Source organism: Myzus persicae, unplaced genomic scaffold (assembly GCF_001856785.1).
Source record: "Myzus persicae strain clone G006 unplaced genomic scaffold, MPER_G0061.0, whole genome shotgun sequence".
NCBI classification, from domain to species: domain Eukaryota; kingdom Metazoa; phylum Arthropoda; class Insecta; order Hemiptera; family Aphididae; genus Myzus; species Myzus persicae.
Genome location: NW_019101568.1, coordinates 1,228,844 through 1,245,813, shown reverse-complemented (window position 1 = coordinate 1,245,813; position 16,970 = coordinate 1,228,844). Strand labels below are relative to the sequence as shown.

General features: G+C 28.4%; 1 protein-coding gene across 1 annotated transcript; it reads right to left on the bottom strand.

Moving 5' to 3' along the window:
- Positions 1-5,416: 5,416 nt before the first annotated feature.
- Positions 5,417-13,340, bottom strand: LOC111029616. The gene is made up of 8 exons (XM_022308681.1): positions 13,117-13,340; positions 12,551-12,639; positions 11,263-11,460; positions 11,072-11,182; positions 9,678-9,915; positions 8,332-8,575; positions 7,565-7,767; positions 5,417-5,797 (listed from the first exon to the last, which is right to left on the bottom strand). Exons 1-8 carry the CDS (start codon positions 13,202-13,204, stop codon positions 5,571-5,573), a joined length of 1,398 nt encoding a protein of 465 aa, XP_022164373.1. The 5' UTR covers positions 13,205-13,340; the 3' UTR covers positions 5,417-5,570.
- Positions 13,341-16,970: the final 3,630 nt, after the last annotated feature.

The window sequence follows — 16,970 nt, the reverse complement described above, 5'->3', positions numbered from 1 at the left end:
GACGGCGAGACTCGTCTTTTAAGGGTACTTCGCGAGGTGTAATTATTATTACTATTATTATTTTTGTTATTGTCATTAAAATTCTGCACGGTCTAGTGACGGGGTGGGGGAAATCGGACGTACCGGCATTCGCCGATGGGTACCGAAGGTGACGACGTGTGTTTAATAATATGCAAGTTGTTTTGCGAACGGAACGAAAAAAAAATAGAACCGACCATTCGAATAAGATAGGTCTGAGTGATGTCTAAAATGTAATGTCTATACACCGCAATCGGGCAATGTGATTCTATGGTGGCAACGAGCAATTTTAAATTCGCACAATATTGCCATTTAAGTTCATTTGAGAGATTTTCCAATTACATTCGGCCAAATACCGCAGCTTATGCACAAGAGTCCTAAACCATAATTATGGGAATACTATGGGTTTTTCTGTATTTTAATTTCTCTCGATTACGGTCGGGTAACAGGTTACTTATTTTTTTCTATATGCTTCATTATAAAAAGTAGGTACTATAAGGTGAGGTTTCAGATTACATTTTTTGATAATTACTATGTTTACCCACAATGACTTAACTAACACCTGGATACCTGTTTTTTTTTTTTAAAGAGCTTATAAATGAAGCTCAATGAATAAAAACATTTTTTAGACCATCAATAACATTATTATCCTGTCCGCCAACGATATTCTAATATCATAGCTTGAGGACCACAGCTCATAGTTGAAACCATAAAACCTCTTGCGTGATGGGCACTTGACCTATGTTATGACTTGTGAGTTGTGACCCAAACTCAATTGTACAATGTCTCAGCGCATTGGTCCCTGTCACTAACTTTCTTCCAGCTAATAAATTAGAAATATCATCTCAAACATTTTTTTCTGCTTAGATGCCATTCGTGTCGTTATAAATTATTGCCAGCCATAATTTTTAGACAACCAAATTCAAAAATTGTGTAAATACTTACATTTTTAGGAATAATATTATCATATAGTATACGGGCAAGGAGTGCAAATATTCGTACAAAAATATACGTCACTACGTCAGTCGTCACGTGAATTGTTTTCGAATGCGAGAAAAATCCATAACTTAACCATAATTTATGTAAATAATTTGTTCACAACATCACTACGAATCGAACAATTTCGAGTTTTAACATTTCAAAAACTATTAAAATATCTTGGAAGCATTTTTTTTTTAAGTTTTATTTTTCGTTATTTCATTAATACTTATTAGCTACTCAGTAGTTTTATTAGGTAGGTTAGGTACCCGCCAGTCCATGTACGACCTTACATAACAACCGTATGTTGTTTTTCTGAAATGCCGTAAAAATTATCTATAGTTTATGACAATTAATTATTATATTTACACAAAACCCGAAAAAGTCAGAAAAATAATCAAGTATATAAAAGTATAAATTCACGGAACAGGTGAATTTCAATAAGTTGTATTTCGAGATAGTTTTGTTTTTTTTTGCTGGTTGCTGAAGAAGTATATACTTCACAAATATCCCTCAGCCATTCATATTATAAATTATATATATACACTGTTCAGTCAAAATTTGCCTCACGGTATACGCATTTTGAAGAACTGGCAGCTCTAAAGGCTGTGGGCTCAAAGACAACGTTGTTAATCGTGTTTACCAGAGTCCTAGAATATATAGTCACAGATCCGATGGAATATTGGGCAGCGTGCGACATCGTTATTGGGCCACAGCGTTACAGTGGTTATGACTTTGTCATGTTATTATCATTTAAGAGTTGTGTTTAACGCAATTTTAATGGATCTCTATACGCGCATTTACATTTGCGGACTGCAATTTAATCGACGCGAAGAAATTCGTACGTTCAAGGACTTCGTACGTCACGCAATAAAGTTTATGATCAAGGTTCAAGACTACTACAAAACCACTATAAATAGTGTAAACACTGTAATATTATAAATCCGGTTTGTTCCTAATTAAACGCATGCCTGACCTTATATGAAAAAAAGCGATTTTTTTTCATAACTGCCCATCAACAGTATCGTGAAAAGCACAAGATATGCGCTACGCACTACACACACGCATGCAGATGGTGAATCGTCTCCGTTCGTATTTATTTGTACTAATTTACCTACGTTTTATTTTTTCCTCGTAATTTCCGAATATTGTTGTTTGTAAACCATCGCTGTCTTGTATGTTTTATACTTTTAGTAGCAGAATTTACCCATCCGAAGCTCAGAAATCAATGTACCTTGTGTAGGTAACAATCCATGCCTCAGTTCCACTCGAATGATTGTGTGAAAATGTGTATAATTAATAATAATTACACATCTTTATACGCTTATTGCAACCGACCAAATTCACAACTGAGTCTGACGCATCTCTGTCGTAAGCGATTGTGTACCCGTAATTAGAATGGAGACTTAAACGACGCCGCTGCACGCTGCTTGCAAAAAAATTGGAAACTTCCAACAAAACAATTCAATGAACCTATAACGTCAATATTATCGACTTGAAATATATATCCTTTGATCAAATATTCGAACATATTTTTTTTTTTTTGAAAGTTAAAAATAAATTTGAATAGCTATCTGGCTATCTGTAATAAACTATTATCTAAATTAGTAGGTATAGAAATTAGAAAATATATTTACGACTCATTTCAGTCACAGACCATTATAAATTTACTAAAATTTAGCCATACTTGTATGTATAATATTTTGAACAAAACATAGTTTGATTAGAGAAATGTTGTCCACGTAATAGCGAGCTAAAAAAATTAAACCATACTACAGATATAGGTTGTTAATATTTTCAACGCTACAATAAGCATAATAATTCGTTTCAAACGATTTACAAAATAACCAAATTATCTCATTTTGTTTTCAAACATTTGTTGCAGAATCGTTTTTACGGTCGAATTCACAAATACTTGTAGTTGAAGTAAGATTAATAGGTAGCATAGCAATTTAAATATGAATGTGTCAAATTAAACCCATGCTATTTTTTGGGTGCAATTTTAAATAAATATTATAAACTTGATTTGTATTGTCGCTCGAATACATATACTATTACAAAGACTTAAGACTAAAATATCATATGAACGATTTATTTTTTCCTTTAAGTTTCAATACATATTAAATGATTTTATTAATTAATATGTTTGTACTTACAAGAAAAGAACTGATAATGAGTTATTTTAAAGTTTAAAAAAAAAAACTGATTTTAAGTTATGTACGTCGTTTTTCTTCAGTATATTGGGAATCAGTATATCTATATTTGAACTTATTAGAGATGTGATTTTTAGATTGTCTTAGTAATTTTTCAAATTGTTGGGAGTTCAAAAAAACTAATTTAGTCAAAATGCTTTATATTTGATTTTTTTTATTGTAATATATAGGTACAATAGCTGTATATTCAAATAAATGTTATTCTACTAAATATTTTAATCTTATAGCCTTAAAATTGTAGTATATGATTAAGATATTAGATTAATTACCAAACAATCTAGTTAATTAGCAATTACAAATAATTCACATATGTTATGTGATTTTAATATTTTCTACGCAAGGCTATTAAAAACTTGAAATATATCAGTCAACTGTTATTTTCACTGTTTGGTTTTTATGTTCTTTGAACTCCTGAAAATTCGATTTCAATTATATAGATATCAGAATTATCAGATACAAGATTTTCTTCAATTACTAGATTATTATTACGTAATAAGTCGCAACAACCTGGTCGTTTGTTGAAGTTATTTTTTAGTGGTGTAATAAAAAATTCTTGACAATTTCTTATCAAGAAAACTTATAATGAGTACATAAATCCCAAAAATATTTTTTTTTTTTGAGTAAAAACCCTACTTTCAGGAAAAACTGAAAACTCTTTAAAATAATCTTTACAAGGTTACTACATTTAATACACACAAGGTATAATTATAGTTACTTAAAATGGTATGGAACTTCTCTCTTCTTTATTATAATTATAATACAATTGCACTGTATAAAATATAATATCATTATTATTGGACGATATAGACGTGTAAAATAGACTCACGCTAATTATCTTTTTCGCGGTACCAGAAACACTTTAAGAAAAATAAACAGGAATACTACAATTTTCGCAAACGGATGGTTGAAAAATAATTATTATACGTAATAATACGTTTCATTTTTGGTAAAATTACTTGCCATAAAAATTAAAATTTAAAAAAATAAAACGACTTATCGCAGCAATCGCAAAAAGTGTCATTATATAATAAATGTCGTATTATATTTCGACATGCCTCTACGAAGCATCACGATAAAGTAAAAGACAAGCATGACTGCATAAGCAACACACGAAATCACCCATAATTATCATTCTATGAACTCGTCATGTTTTCCATTAGTACTATAAGAATTTCCGAATTACGAACATTTGGTTCACATAAATTCAATATAGAAAATTACTATCATCAACTATAAAACGAATGAACGATAATATGCATGATTCTTGTTTAAATTATAAATTGTCTATACGAAGAGCCGTAATAAATATACATGCTATGATATGAATCAATATAAGTACGGATATTGGTAAAACAACTATGTTTTACTATCTATTGGTCTTGAGTCTCTTACGAATTTTTAACTCTACACTAAATGTATTACCTAATTCCAAAATGTACAAATTGTACGACACTGAGGTGTATACGGTTCTTATTTCCTTGCTCCTGCTGTCTTTCACAAGAAATCGATTTTTTTTCATTTGTATAATTTCGATCACAGCTCCTCCAATCGTTGGTCTATAATTTATATATTCATAAGTGTAAATAAATAAAACTAAGAGGGCACTATCCTCCTCGATCATTCAAAACTTATTTTTCAATCATTAGGGATATTAAATAAAAAATGAAAGGTCTGTTCAGGACCTCGTTACTACGACCGATTAAACTCATTCACTTTCTAAACTAAAAGTGCTATTCACCATTTTATTTACAATGCACTAAAATACCAGAGAATTTTATTATAATTTACAATAGAGTTCATTGATTGAAATGTTAAATCGATTAATTTGTGCATTTTGAATAAGGTTCTTTATAAAAATCAATTTAAAATTGCAACCATGTAAAAATGATTTTAGTTTTAATAAATCGTAACTATTCAATTCTCCTCAAGGAAGCAAATCACAAAACATAAATTCAACTATTTTTTTTTATCAACCGAGCCTAAATGTATTTCAGAGTACTTCATTAATGGCAGCAGATTAACTGCACATGGATATCTCATATTTGAGCTAAGGGTTATAACAATTCTCTTTGTTTTGAATACGATCCAAGAGTGCTTCATCAGAATTTATTCGGATATTTTATAATACATTTTAAAGACCATCGGATAATATTCGTAATGTATATAAGGTAAAAAAAGAACTTGTAATATATTCAAAAAACAAAAAATATAGTTGTTACCATTTGCTAATGTTGTATTCAATTGCGTTAAGAAAATATTATAAAGCATAATAAATTAACATATGTGCGTATGTACTTAAGTTATTACAATTTTAAATTAGTGAAGTTAATAGCCTGGTAAAATTTAAATTTAAAATTTGTATTAATATAATCTTATATCAAACATATTTTTGAACTTCTCCAAACCATTTTTATAAATATCAGAAATCCCTGATGTAATTCTACTAATATATGGCTGGTTTTCAGTTTCTTCATTTATAAAAGGACTGATGAAAGTCGTGAATTTTAACGACAGCTTTATAATAGGAGGATTGGTCAAGGGATTATTTGTCCATATCGTCCACGTTTTTTCAATAAAATCAAAAACTCCTGTAAGTAAATAATTAAAAAAAAAAAATTAATATACTGAAATGTATACTAACCAATGCAACATTTAACAATGTAATTAGTGTAGCTAAATTAAAAAATTACACACATATTTTATAACTGTGTACGACTGTATATAACGACATTTTAAATAAATTTAGATAAATCGCCACTAAAATGAATAACTTTGTTAAAGTTGGAATACAACAAAACTTACTATATTGAACAGATAACGAATTACTGTTATGTGCAGTAAGTAGATATTTACATTGGAATTAGTAATTTATTTTTCTATTAGTAATAAGGTAGGTAAGTTGAACTAATTCGAACCCAATAACAAAACCCAATATACGTATAAATCGTATATAGTTATCAACTGGTAAGAACTAACGTTCCATGGACTGGTTCAAATAGTTTTAAATTAATCGAAATGTTTTGAAAAAGTCATTACATATTTAAAATACATAGTTTTACAGTGTGTTCTCGGAAATAGGGTACATTTCATCACTAATTATCTTGTAAATATTTTTCAAATCTGTTTATGGGACATTAATCTTTACTAGGTAGTGGATCATAAACCCTATTACTTAAATTTTTTCAACTTGTGCATTTTGTACATGCGCAATAAAACTTCATTTTTTTTTAATGCCGATCCTTATATTGCATATCATTTTTGGATTGCATTTTTTCAAGTTATTTTGATCCATCAACTTGTATTTCAAAAGTAAATTGTTAAAAAATAGAGTTAGGTATAATTTTTTTTTTTAAATGTATTAAATTTAATTTAAATGTATGAACTTTGGGGTGAGCATGTACTTGTTGGTCACTGCTGCAAATTCTTGCTCGCTCTTGTTGGTACTTTCTCGGCTTTCCGAGTATGCCCACCCAAAATTACGTACAATTGAATAAAGTTTAATACATTTTTTTTAAAAATTATTCCTAGCTCTAATAACGCCAAATTTGGTTTTAGGATACAAGTTGACGAATCAAAATTACTTGAAAAAAATCTATCTATACGAAAATTATATCATACAACTGGTTGCAATTTCAAAAATGAAGTTCTATTGCGCATTCGCAAAATACATGAATTAAAAAAATTGTAAGTCATAGCAATTCATGATCCATTGGTGTAGTTTACTGTCCCACAAACAGAATTGAAAAATATTTATAGGATAATGAGTGGAGTGATACAGTGTACCAGCAAGTTATACAGCGAAAAGTTCCAACGAACAATAATTTTGAAATTGTAATAAAATAAATAAATACAATTAAAAAGATATAATATTACCAAAATTTGAACATTTTGAAAGTTGGATATGTTTTTTTGAGATGTTTATGTTTCTATAAAAAAAACTTATGAGAAACCTTGTTTTAAATTGTTAAACCTTAGTAGTTAAAATTGAAAATATTATAGGGACATTTTTATGTTTAGACTAAAAAATAATTTGCAATTATTTGTGACTGAAAGCACTATCAATATTCAAGATTATTATTCAAACTAAAAAGAAACATACACTTCAACGTCAACCGCTAAAAGTGTTAGTATAAGTAATTGATATAAATCTTGTAAATCAATTTAAGTCTTGCTTTTTTTAGAAACCAAAAAATTCCAGTCACGTGTTTTTCTTTTAAATGGGTTTCTCTTTTTCGTCATATTAAAAATAGTTTTACTGGAAAAAAATTCCAGTTCTTCGATATAGTTATAACTGTACAGCAACAACAACCACTGTATTTTAGTCAATGTTTCGTATCTCTTTAGTTTTATCTTACCGAGATTGATCGTGTTGACAAAATCACTATCCCTGTCCCTAAAAATTTGCCATTTTCCACCGCGAGTGGATCCCAATATTCTCAGAATGTCTTGCAAGCTTGATATTGGTTCCTGTAACAGTAATTCCTCAAACACTTTTTCTCTGGCCACGCTGCTTTTCCATCCAGATTCTTTTAGTTCCTCGCAATCCGAAAATTGTAATCTATCAACAAAATACCAAATTTTCTTCTCTTAATACATACTGTATGGGAACGAGATGATATATTTTTTGTGATAATAAGACAGTTATTAAAGCTTATATATTAAATTATTAAATTGTTGAGATTATGAAAATATAATTAATTTAAAATAGGTAAGTACTTTAATTACATGATTTGTCCTATTATGGATTTATTTATGGACGAATTTGTCAAAAACCGGTGTTGCGTATATTATATTCTAGTTTTTCTATTTTATAAAAACTGGGAAATGTACCACAAAGTTCAAATAAATTCAATTCACAACCAAAAACCACCCGCAAAGTTGAATATTGAGATTTGTATTGCTCCTAAAAGGGACGTTAGACACACAACAGAAACAACACATTTGATTATTGTAAGTCCTATCGCGGGAAATCTAAGACCTAAACAGTCAGTATAAAACATCTGATTGGGCGCGGACTTTAAAAACTATTGTGTCGAGATATTTTATAGTTAAAAAATATTTATATCATGTATTATGAATATATGACTATAAGATTGTAATATTTTATTGTGTGGACGGTTACTTGTTCGTGTAAAAGGCTATGGATTCGGTGTCTACCGATGTTACGATCACTTTTGACATCTGATCGGTTTCCGACGGGGTCACCTCGATTGAATAGAATACCCGGTTACATCTGCTTCCTTCGAGGAAACCGGCGTTTACGTGAAACGCGTCTGCCGTACCGGCTCCGTGATTGGTTAGTATGTCTTTAATTTCATTAATGTTGGCCTTGGAAGCCAACAGTGCTCGTGTCAAAAACACCCGAGCTGAAACGTACATTTGAGTGTGACAACATTTTGGTAGACACATGAATGTAAGAAAGTTATTAAAAATGATTAATGAATATTTAAAGTGAATTAAATATTAATAGATACGTCATACTTGCAACCACTTATTAACACCTATCGAATATGCACTTATTAAGAAAATAACAAAAGTATATTATGCAACATATAAAAATAGTTAAGGTAACTTAGGTTAGGTCTGGTACCTAAATGTGTTAATTTTTCTAAATTGTTGTGTGTGATATAAGTTATAGATAATATGGATCAATTCATTTAATTTTTCAACTTGACTATTTTGATAGGTACCGATGAGCTGTCATTACACAAATTATGATAGTTTATGACTTAAGTGTTAAAATCATTTTCCTTTAAATCAAAACTCTAAACTAAAATATTAACGCACGTCTAAACCAAAATCATAATAATATTACGTACGAATAATTCCCATGTTAAACACTTCTAAACGTAATATTTTTATTCTTGAACACAGCAATGCACCTATATCACCTATGTGTTACGCCGTGCCACAGATAATAATATATACATTTTAAAATTTATTATTATGAGTCTTAAATACCATTATATTTTCCTATATTATTTTAATTCAAATTTTTTTCTATTCAATTAAAGTCATCTGTTTAAATACACAAATACTATAAGTCATAAAAAATAGTTTGTACATCATATTATTTGAAAATATTCATCTGGACGCAAACATATTAGCTCACAGAAGTTTTGGACATGGCAGTTATGTTTAATCACTGACAAGTGACAAGTGACAAGTGATAACATTTTTTACAATCTAATAATATTACGTAATATATTTATGTTAAAATGCGTTATTATTATTGTATCACATTGTTTTCATTTTACTAATACTAGCCCCATATAATACACATATTTCAGTATGTATGTCTGATACTCTAATGAGATATATAAAAAAATAAATTGTACACAAGTTTTTTAGTGTTACAAAAAAAAATGCAAAATTTTTTGTTTTTTGGCATAATTTTGCGTCATAACTCATAGGCTATCGGTACATTGTGCATCAACTTGCGATCAACGTTAAAGTAATTCAACTCACGTATTTTATTTCTGCTGAGTTTTTTCGCGAATATCGTATTGACTGAAAACACCAAGCCGTGGTAGTTGTGACCGCTCGCGTATCCAGATAGCGAACCGGCGTAAGTCATCGCTTCCCATTTCTCTTCTCTCGTCGGAAATATTCCACCGCCTTCTTCACCTCTCGGCTTGATGTGAGCACTAACGATGTAAAAATGATTTATCGTCGTATTCAGGGCATCTTCGTTGTGCCCGATAAACTATGACGAACAAATATAGCATAAACATTTTTTCAGTGTACAAAAACATAGAATGTAAAATGTTCAATTTTGTATACATGTCCATAATTGTTTGCAAATGTATTCTACTTCAAAATATAAAATTAAAATTAAAACATTTGGAAAGAAAAAAATCAACAAAATAAAAAAAAATATGATAAAAACTAGTCAACATTTTGTTTTTTTGCACATAGCTATAAGTGCATTAGTGTAAAAAATAATAAGTATACCTACTGCAAACAACATAAAAACTAATATTAAATTATTTTTTTTAACATTTAAATATTAATTTTATTAATCACAAAAATTGACAAAAGAAGGTTATGAAGTTCTGGATACACGCTTACAAGAGCATACCTGGAAACGAAAAATTCCGATGAAGCAGCTAAAGAAGTGTCTACTAATAATAATACAAAAAAATAGAACTATCATCTTTGAAAGACGCTATCAGATGTACTTTGGAAAAGAGCAAAAAAGCACATCAAACATTATGGGACCAAGAATCCATCAATAAACTCCGCCAAATCAAGACCTTTTTTAGCTCCAAACTCGTTTCCCCTTCTGTACAATACGAGAACAAACAATATGGAATAAATAAAAATCGGAAACTCAAACGTCACAAACATTACCCACTCTTATTTAATTAAAAAATAACCAAGACCTTTGTGTGGATTTTGCAACCCATCATCAACATCCTTCTTGAATCCCCACACTAAGCTGAAGAAGAAGAAATATTTCCACAACCAACAGATCTTGAAAATATTTTATTTATAAAAAACTTTAATTTATTAATGTATTTCTTAAAAAAAACTTTTCTATTCAACCGAATCTAAATATTTCTCATATGTACTAGTTAGTATAAGTTATAACTATTATTATCCTTATTAGCTAAGCACATTATAATGTACCTATATTTATTGAGATTAATATACTAATAATTATTATTATGTAAAACATATACTGTAAACTGCTTCTCTCCAAGCTAATAGCTACATTGTTGAAATGAAATATTTAAAAAAAAAAGAAATTGACAGCTAAAATTAGCACGATAGGTAGTTCAATAACCTTGTATATTGATAAGGTATGCGTTGCACAAATAAATGGAGCTGTGTGCACTGCAATAATTTTCTATCCTTACCTGTCCCGTCCATGGTATGTTTGCCATTAATGTAGAACAACCGGCATCCGTATCAGCACTAGTATCTCGGACGTTTGTCACTAGTATGTCGTCCAAATGGATGAGGAAAAGCTAAAAATATATTACTATAAAACTCAAAATTATAATATTCAAGTTTTTTTTTTTGAAAAATAAACCGATTTTGGCCTCACCTTGTGGAACGGAACATCAGCACCGGTGGCCATTCCTTTGAGCTCAACTAAATATTGTGGAAAATACTTCTCAGTCTTTTCTAGACATTCATTGTACACTCGTTTCCCATCTTCAGACGTTTCGTAAATTTCCAAATACTCTTTAAGCGGTTCATATGCGTCCACGAAATCTCGTATAATTTTCCCGAATGTCTGTCCCTACATGTACACAAAAATAAGATCTCATACGACACATAATACCGTCATCATTAGGGCCTAAAAAAATTCATTTTACAGCAAAATGACCTTAAAAAATTCCATATAATTTTTTTTTTTATACCATTTGGTAATTTTTTTTGTTATTTGCCTGAGTATGGGTGACGCTTCACAGCCAATAATAAAGATAAGATAAAAATTGAAACGAAATGAATCGAATGATTGTCAATGTGTATGGATAAACGCGATAAACCTATTAAACGAAAACAACTTAAATATCAAGGAAACAATTTATTTTTAGATAATATTATGAATAGGCTAAATATTTGTATAGTATATTGAACAAATATGCAACAAAACCAATAAAATGATCCAATAATGCTAAAAAAAGAAAGATAAAAGTTTCAGCTTTGAAGCACTCGTTACATGAAACAAATTACGTACTTGGAAAGCATTGTCTAAGATCAACCAAAAAAGATGCACTTTGCATTGAAATCCATGCCCTAATCATCATCATTAGTGAACGATATCTGATGTAACCATGTCGTAGAGCCCTATAGGTCAAGGTGACCATATATTTTTAAAAAATATGACGAGACATACAATTTTGGATTAACTCTAAAAAAAATTAACCTCCAAAAATAATTTAATAATTTTTATACTTCTCAACATATTTTCTAGATAAAGTTCACTTTGTTCACATGTTAGATAAGGTGGGTTGTTGAAAAGGGTGATGGTTTGGTGCGTATACATCTCACTCATGCTCTCGCGGTTATTGCTGACAATTATTCATTGGCACTCGACGCACATCATAAGCCAAAAATTGTAGTAAGTATAAAAATATAAAAATATTCTTTTGTATTTATTATCATGTACATGCAGATTTTCTTCTGTATACATGTAATAATAACCAAGATTAAAACAAGACGAACAAGCAAAAAGCTCAAAAGTTTAATAAAACGGGGGAACATAATGTAAAAAAACGAGACAATCTCATTATAAACGAGACGCGAAGGTCATCTTTCTATGGGTATGATACAAATAGTATGAAAAAAACCAATTCGAAGAGTACAACATTGTGCAATTTACTTACGACCATGTATCCAACTTCATAGTGAGAACCGGTTACGTACACTATCGGGACGCAGTCCTGTCTTCTGTATACAGATTTCGGGATTCTGTCTAGAAATATAAATTATAATATACATTATACAACGTACATAATACACAGTAGGTACAAAAAATGCACATAAAGAACGTAAAACTTTTTTTATTCTTTGTCAGTCCTCTTTATGTGTTGTTTGTATACTATAAAACAGTATGGTGTCTCCACCACGAAACGAAAAACTCTATGACATTGTGCTAGGTTTTTGTCGACTAAAAATGACCCTTACAAAGTGCATTAGATATAGGGTATCATAAACTAAAAAGTAAAAACACAAAACTATATGCCCTTCAAATTAATCAAACATGTGTTATTAATTTAAATACAAAATAATACATAACATCTTAATATGTTAATAGAAATTGTTCAGTTACTTCTTTCTTAGGAAAATTGAAATCATTATTGTTTTATTTAATTTTATGCTTGTATGAACAAATAATAATCGTATCTGAGGATCGTATATCATTTTTGAGAAATAGAAATTATATAAAAACCTGTATTGTAGTCCTGGTCTATAGAACGGACGTTATGAATTAAATTAAAAAGTAATGGAATCACGATAATATTATTGAAAAACGTCATGATAATGTCATCATTAATTCAAACTTGATTCTAAACTGTAAATAATATTCTTACACTCGTAAAAAATTTTTTCATATGTCAATGATGCGTAAACAAAGTTACACAAAATACAAAAGAGTAAACTGTAAACGAATTCATAACGGCTAACCTATACATTTATGAACTGTGTACCTAATAACTGGTACCTAATATTATCTACATGTATTTACTAAATATGGGTGACATTTAAAACAAAATTGCTATGTCATACATTTGATATAATTACATACGTACGACGAGGTGTGGAATAGGTGTGATAAATCACACATACATCAAAACATAACCAAATATTTTCCTCTGAGTAATAGACACTCACGATTTATATAGAAAGAATTCAATATTGAAAACGAAATAGGAATTATTTAAAATAAAAATTAGAAGATTTACACTGAATATTATACCAAATTACCAAAGTAAAAGTGCTCTCAATTAGAAACACAACAAAAACAAAACATCGTACCTATTCTTGGTTTAGTTTATAAAAATTCCTTTTTTTCCTTAATTAATTAATTTTTTTTTCGGTTTTTCAATACGTTTTTGAAAACTTTAAGGAATTTTTTACTTTCGACCTCTAGCATAGTAACAACTAGATTAAATTTCCTATACCAGAAAAATGCTGATGTAAAACATCAAAGTATTTCTACTGTCCGAAAAGATAAAAACAAAAATAATTAATTTTAACATTAAATTTGTGATACTAACACAAATCATTCGAATTATCTGTACATCAATGTTGTATAGTATTGGATAGAACCTATTTTATGTATTATATGTCATAACAATGCAGTTGTTTAAATATTAATCGTATCAAACGTGACGGATTTTCGTCAGTATCAGTCCCAAGGTATTTTTTATGTTCCACGCTCATAAAATATGTTTCGAATAAAAATAAAGCCTTTTTGATTTGTATGCTCCCACCCAATACAAATTATATTTAACGAGACCATGCGTAGAAATTATTTTTGATTTTTATAAACACTAAAAAAAGTAATAATTGCTTACATATCACTCAATGACATAATAGTTATCATATTTTTAAATTTGTAATTTTAACTACTAAATTTTAATATTAATTAATTAACCAATTTTGGGACTATATAGTTAATATTTATAATTATTCCAAAATTAGTTAAGTTTAAGCAAAGTAGAAAACCATAAAATAATGGATGGTATTCAAAAACTGAAATTCTTATATTGAGCACCGATGTATTAAAACGTTCTAAAACTTCTCAGTTCTCAACAAATAAAAGTAAACTATTATCCAGACTATTATTTATTATAATATTATATAGTGTAAATGTTAATTATTACATTTTCAAGTTTTTAGGTTCAACAAAAAATTGTATATGCTTATAGACATTTTAGAAAAAAAAATTTTAAAAATGTATATGATTATAAAAAAAATATTGTGTCTGTGTGTTTTTTATATTTTTTTATTGGTATATAATTATATAAAATACTTTAGAGGCACCATGTAAAATACCATGATTAAAGTTTCAAGCTTAAGCCTCAAAATATTTTGTCAACATTTGAACTTAAAATGCTTATTAAAAAACGATATGATAAATAATGAGTGACGAAAGATCCACACAAGACAAATAATACATCTTTTTCCTATCTATACAATCATCACTCCCCTCAAAATCTAACAGAAAGAAATATTTTTAAAAATAATTGATGTATTTTATTACGTCTTGCATTATCGAATCTATCACTACTAAGTACTAGTTACTACCAAACAATGATGAAAAATAAATAATAATATTACATAATACATCTGTTATACCGTAATAGTGGAGTGGCACTGTAATAATGAATTAAGTACTTGAACGATCCATTATCTACACTTATAACTAATATTGTAAAAGTTTAATCAATACCTATACTGATTAATGTTGCGTGATTATCTAAAGTACTGTTGTCATTTCTAATATTAAAATAATAACCATTAGTGATTGAAATCATTCACGTTCGTCGTTCATGTTCATTTTTTAAGGAACTATTTATATTCTCATATTTACAAAAATGAGCATGTTGATCTAGTCGATAATTTTAATTATTTAAATAAGACGTTGAGATAAGTACATAAGAATAAATCATTTTTTTAATGCAGTTTTTTTATCGATTTAATAATACGTTTTAAGTAGATCTTAAGTAATAATAACAGATAAATTTAGTTTATCATTTATAATAAAATACTTCAACATTAATCCAATAACCGAATTTCTTAGAATCAAAGCCTAATTATTAAACTTAATATGTAATTTTGAACTCAATATAACCATACATAAAAACTGTAGAAGATTATTAGATTTTTTTGTTACAGATCAACTACTTACGCGTAATCTTGTTTTGAATTTTCAATCCTTAGCTTTAAAAGTTGAACATTTAAAAAATATTAATTTAACATTAAGTGTTGACTATTGAACCGTTATGTATTGTTTTTGATTGTTGTGAATTATTTTTTTTTAGTCTGTGTACTCGTAATGGATGTGTAAAAAGAGGAATTCAATGATATAAAAATCATTTTACACGAAAAACGATTCTGAGAGTATAATATTATAATATTACTTAGTAATTTAGTATATTTGATGATATTATTGTGTTTAAAGTAATTTATTTAACTATTAAGCATTAGTATTGAGTCCTGCAGTAGATTAAATTCATTTAAAAAAAAAGAAATACATCGATAAGTCATTTGTTTGTTGAAAATATAATAATATAATCCAACAGTTTCGAGAGCCCACGAGTGATATTTTTAAATTACAATTTCTTATCGTTAGCTATAAAATTATTTGTAAATTTTGAATGTAATAAATGTTATCAAAATGTGAATTTTAAATGCTCATAAAAAATAGTCGTGCCAAGGTATTTTAAATATATTTTAACTGCTATTGTAACAATATATCAGGAGAATTATATTCAATTGTTAAGCGTTTTGAAACGACAAACAAAATTATTTATTAGCATTTATAGAAAAAAAAAAAACTAAAAAATGGAAAACTGAAAAAAAACAGGTAAAAACGAGTCAAAATATTTAAAACACTTTATCAATTATATGAGATGTTACAATAAAGATATGGTGTAAATTTCAAGTGTCTACAGTTATTCATTTTTTAATTACAACAAAATAAGAAAACCGCTACATGAGAAATCAAGAGAATATTCGAACACTCATTAAAAATTATCTTGGATTTTTCTAATTTTCTAGTATCTTTGATTTCCACTAACAACGACTTATGAGAAATTCGAATTATATTTTCAAGTTTTTTGACCTAGCAACAAACTTTTTATCGACATTAGTTTAAAAAAAACAATTAATAATCGAAAATGATTAAAATAAGCAATAACATAACTAAACAATGAAAAAGATATTTTGAGATGAAATAATAGGTATGAGGGTATACTAGGTATAGTTATTAGTTATAACAACTTACTAATATGAAATATTTTGTACATACGAGTATCATAATTTACGTAACCACTTTTTTTATAAATTAACATTTGTAAATTTATAATATAATGAAAGATACTCAACGCCCTTATATCCTGTTTCTTTCATTATAAATTTAAAATGTACGCTTAAAGCTTCCAATCTCTCATTTAATACTACATATTATTTATAGTAAAGACTTAACGATAGTAAATAATTATGCACCATGATCCTGTGGTAAACTGAAAAAAAAATGGAAATGTTCCCAAACTCCATCACTACAACTACTCCAAT

Coding starts and splice junctions, on each gene's coding strand:
- LOC111029616 (XM_022308681.1), bottom strand. CDS start 13,204: ATGACGTTTTTCAATAATATTATCGTGATTCCATTACTTTTTAATTTA. Junction 11,183..11,262: donor CTGATGTTCCGTTCCACAAG/GTGAGGCCAAAA, acceptor ATATATTTTTAG/CTTTTCCTCATCCATTTGGA. Junction 5,798..7,564: donor TGTCAACACGATCAATCTCG/GTAAGATAAAAC, acceptor ATTTACTTACAG/GAGTTTTTGATTTTATTGAA.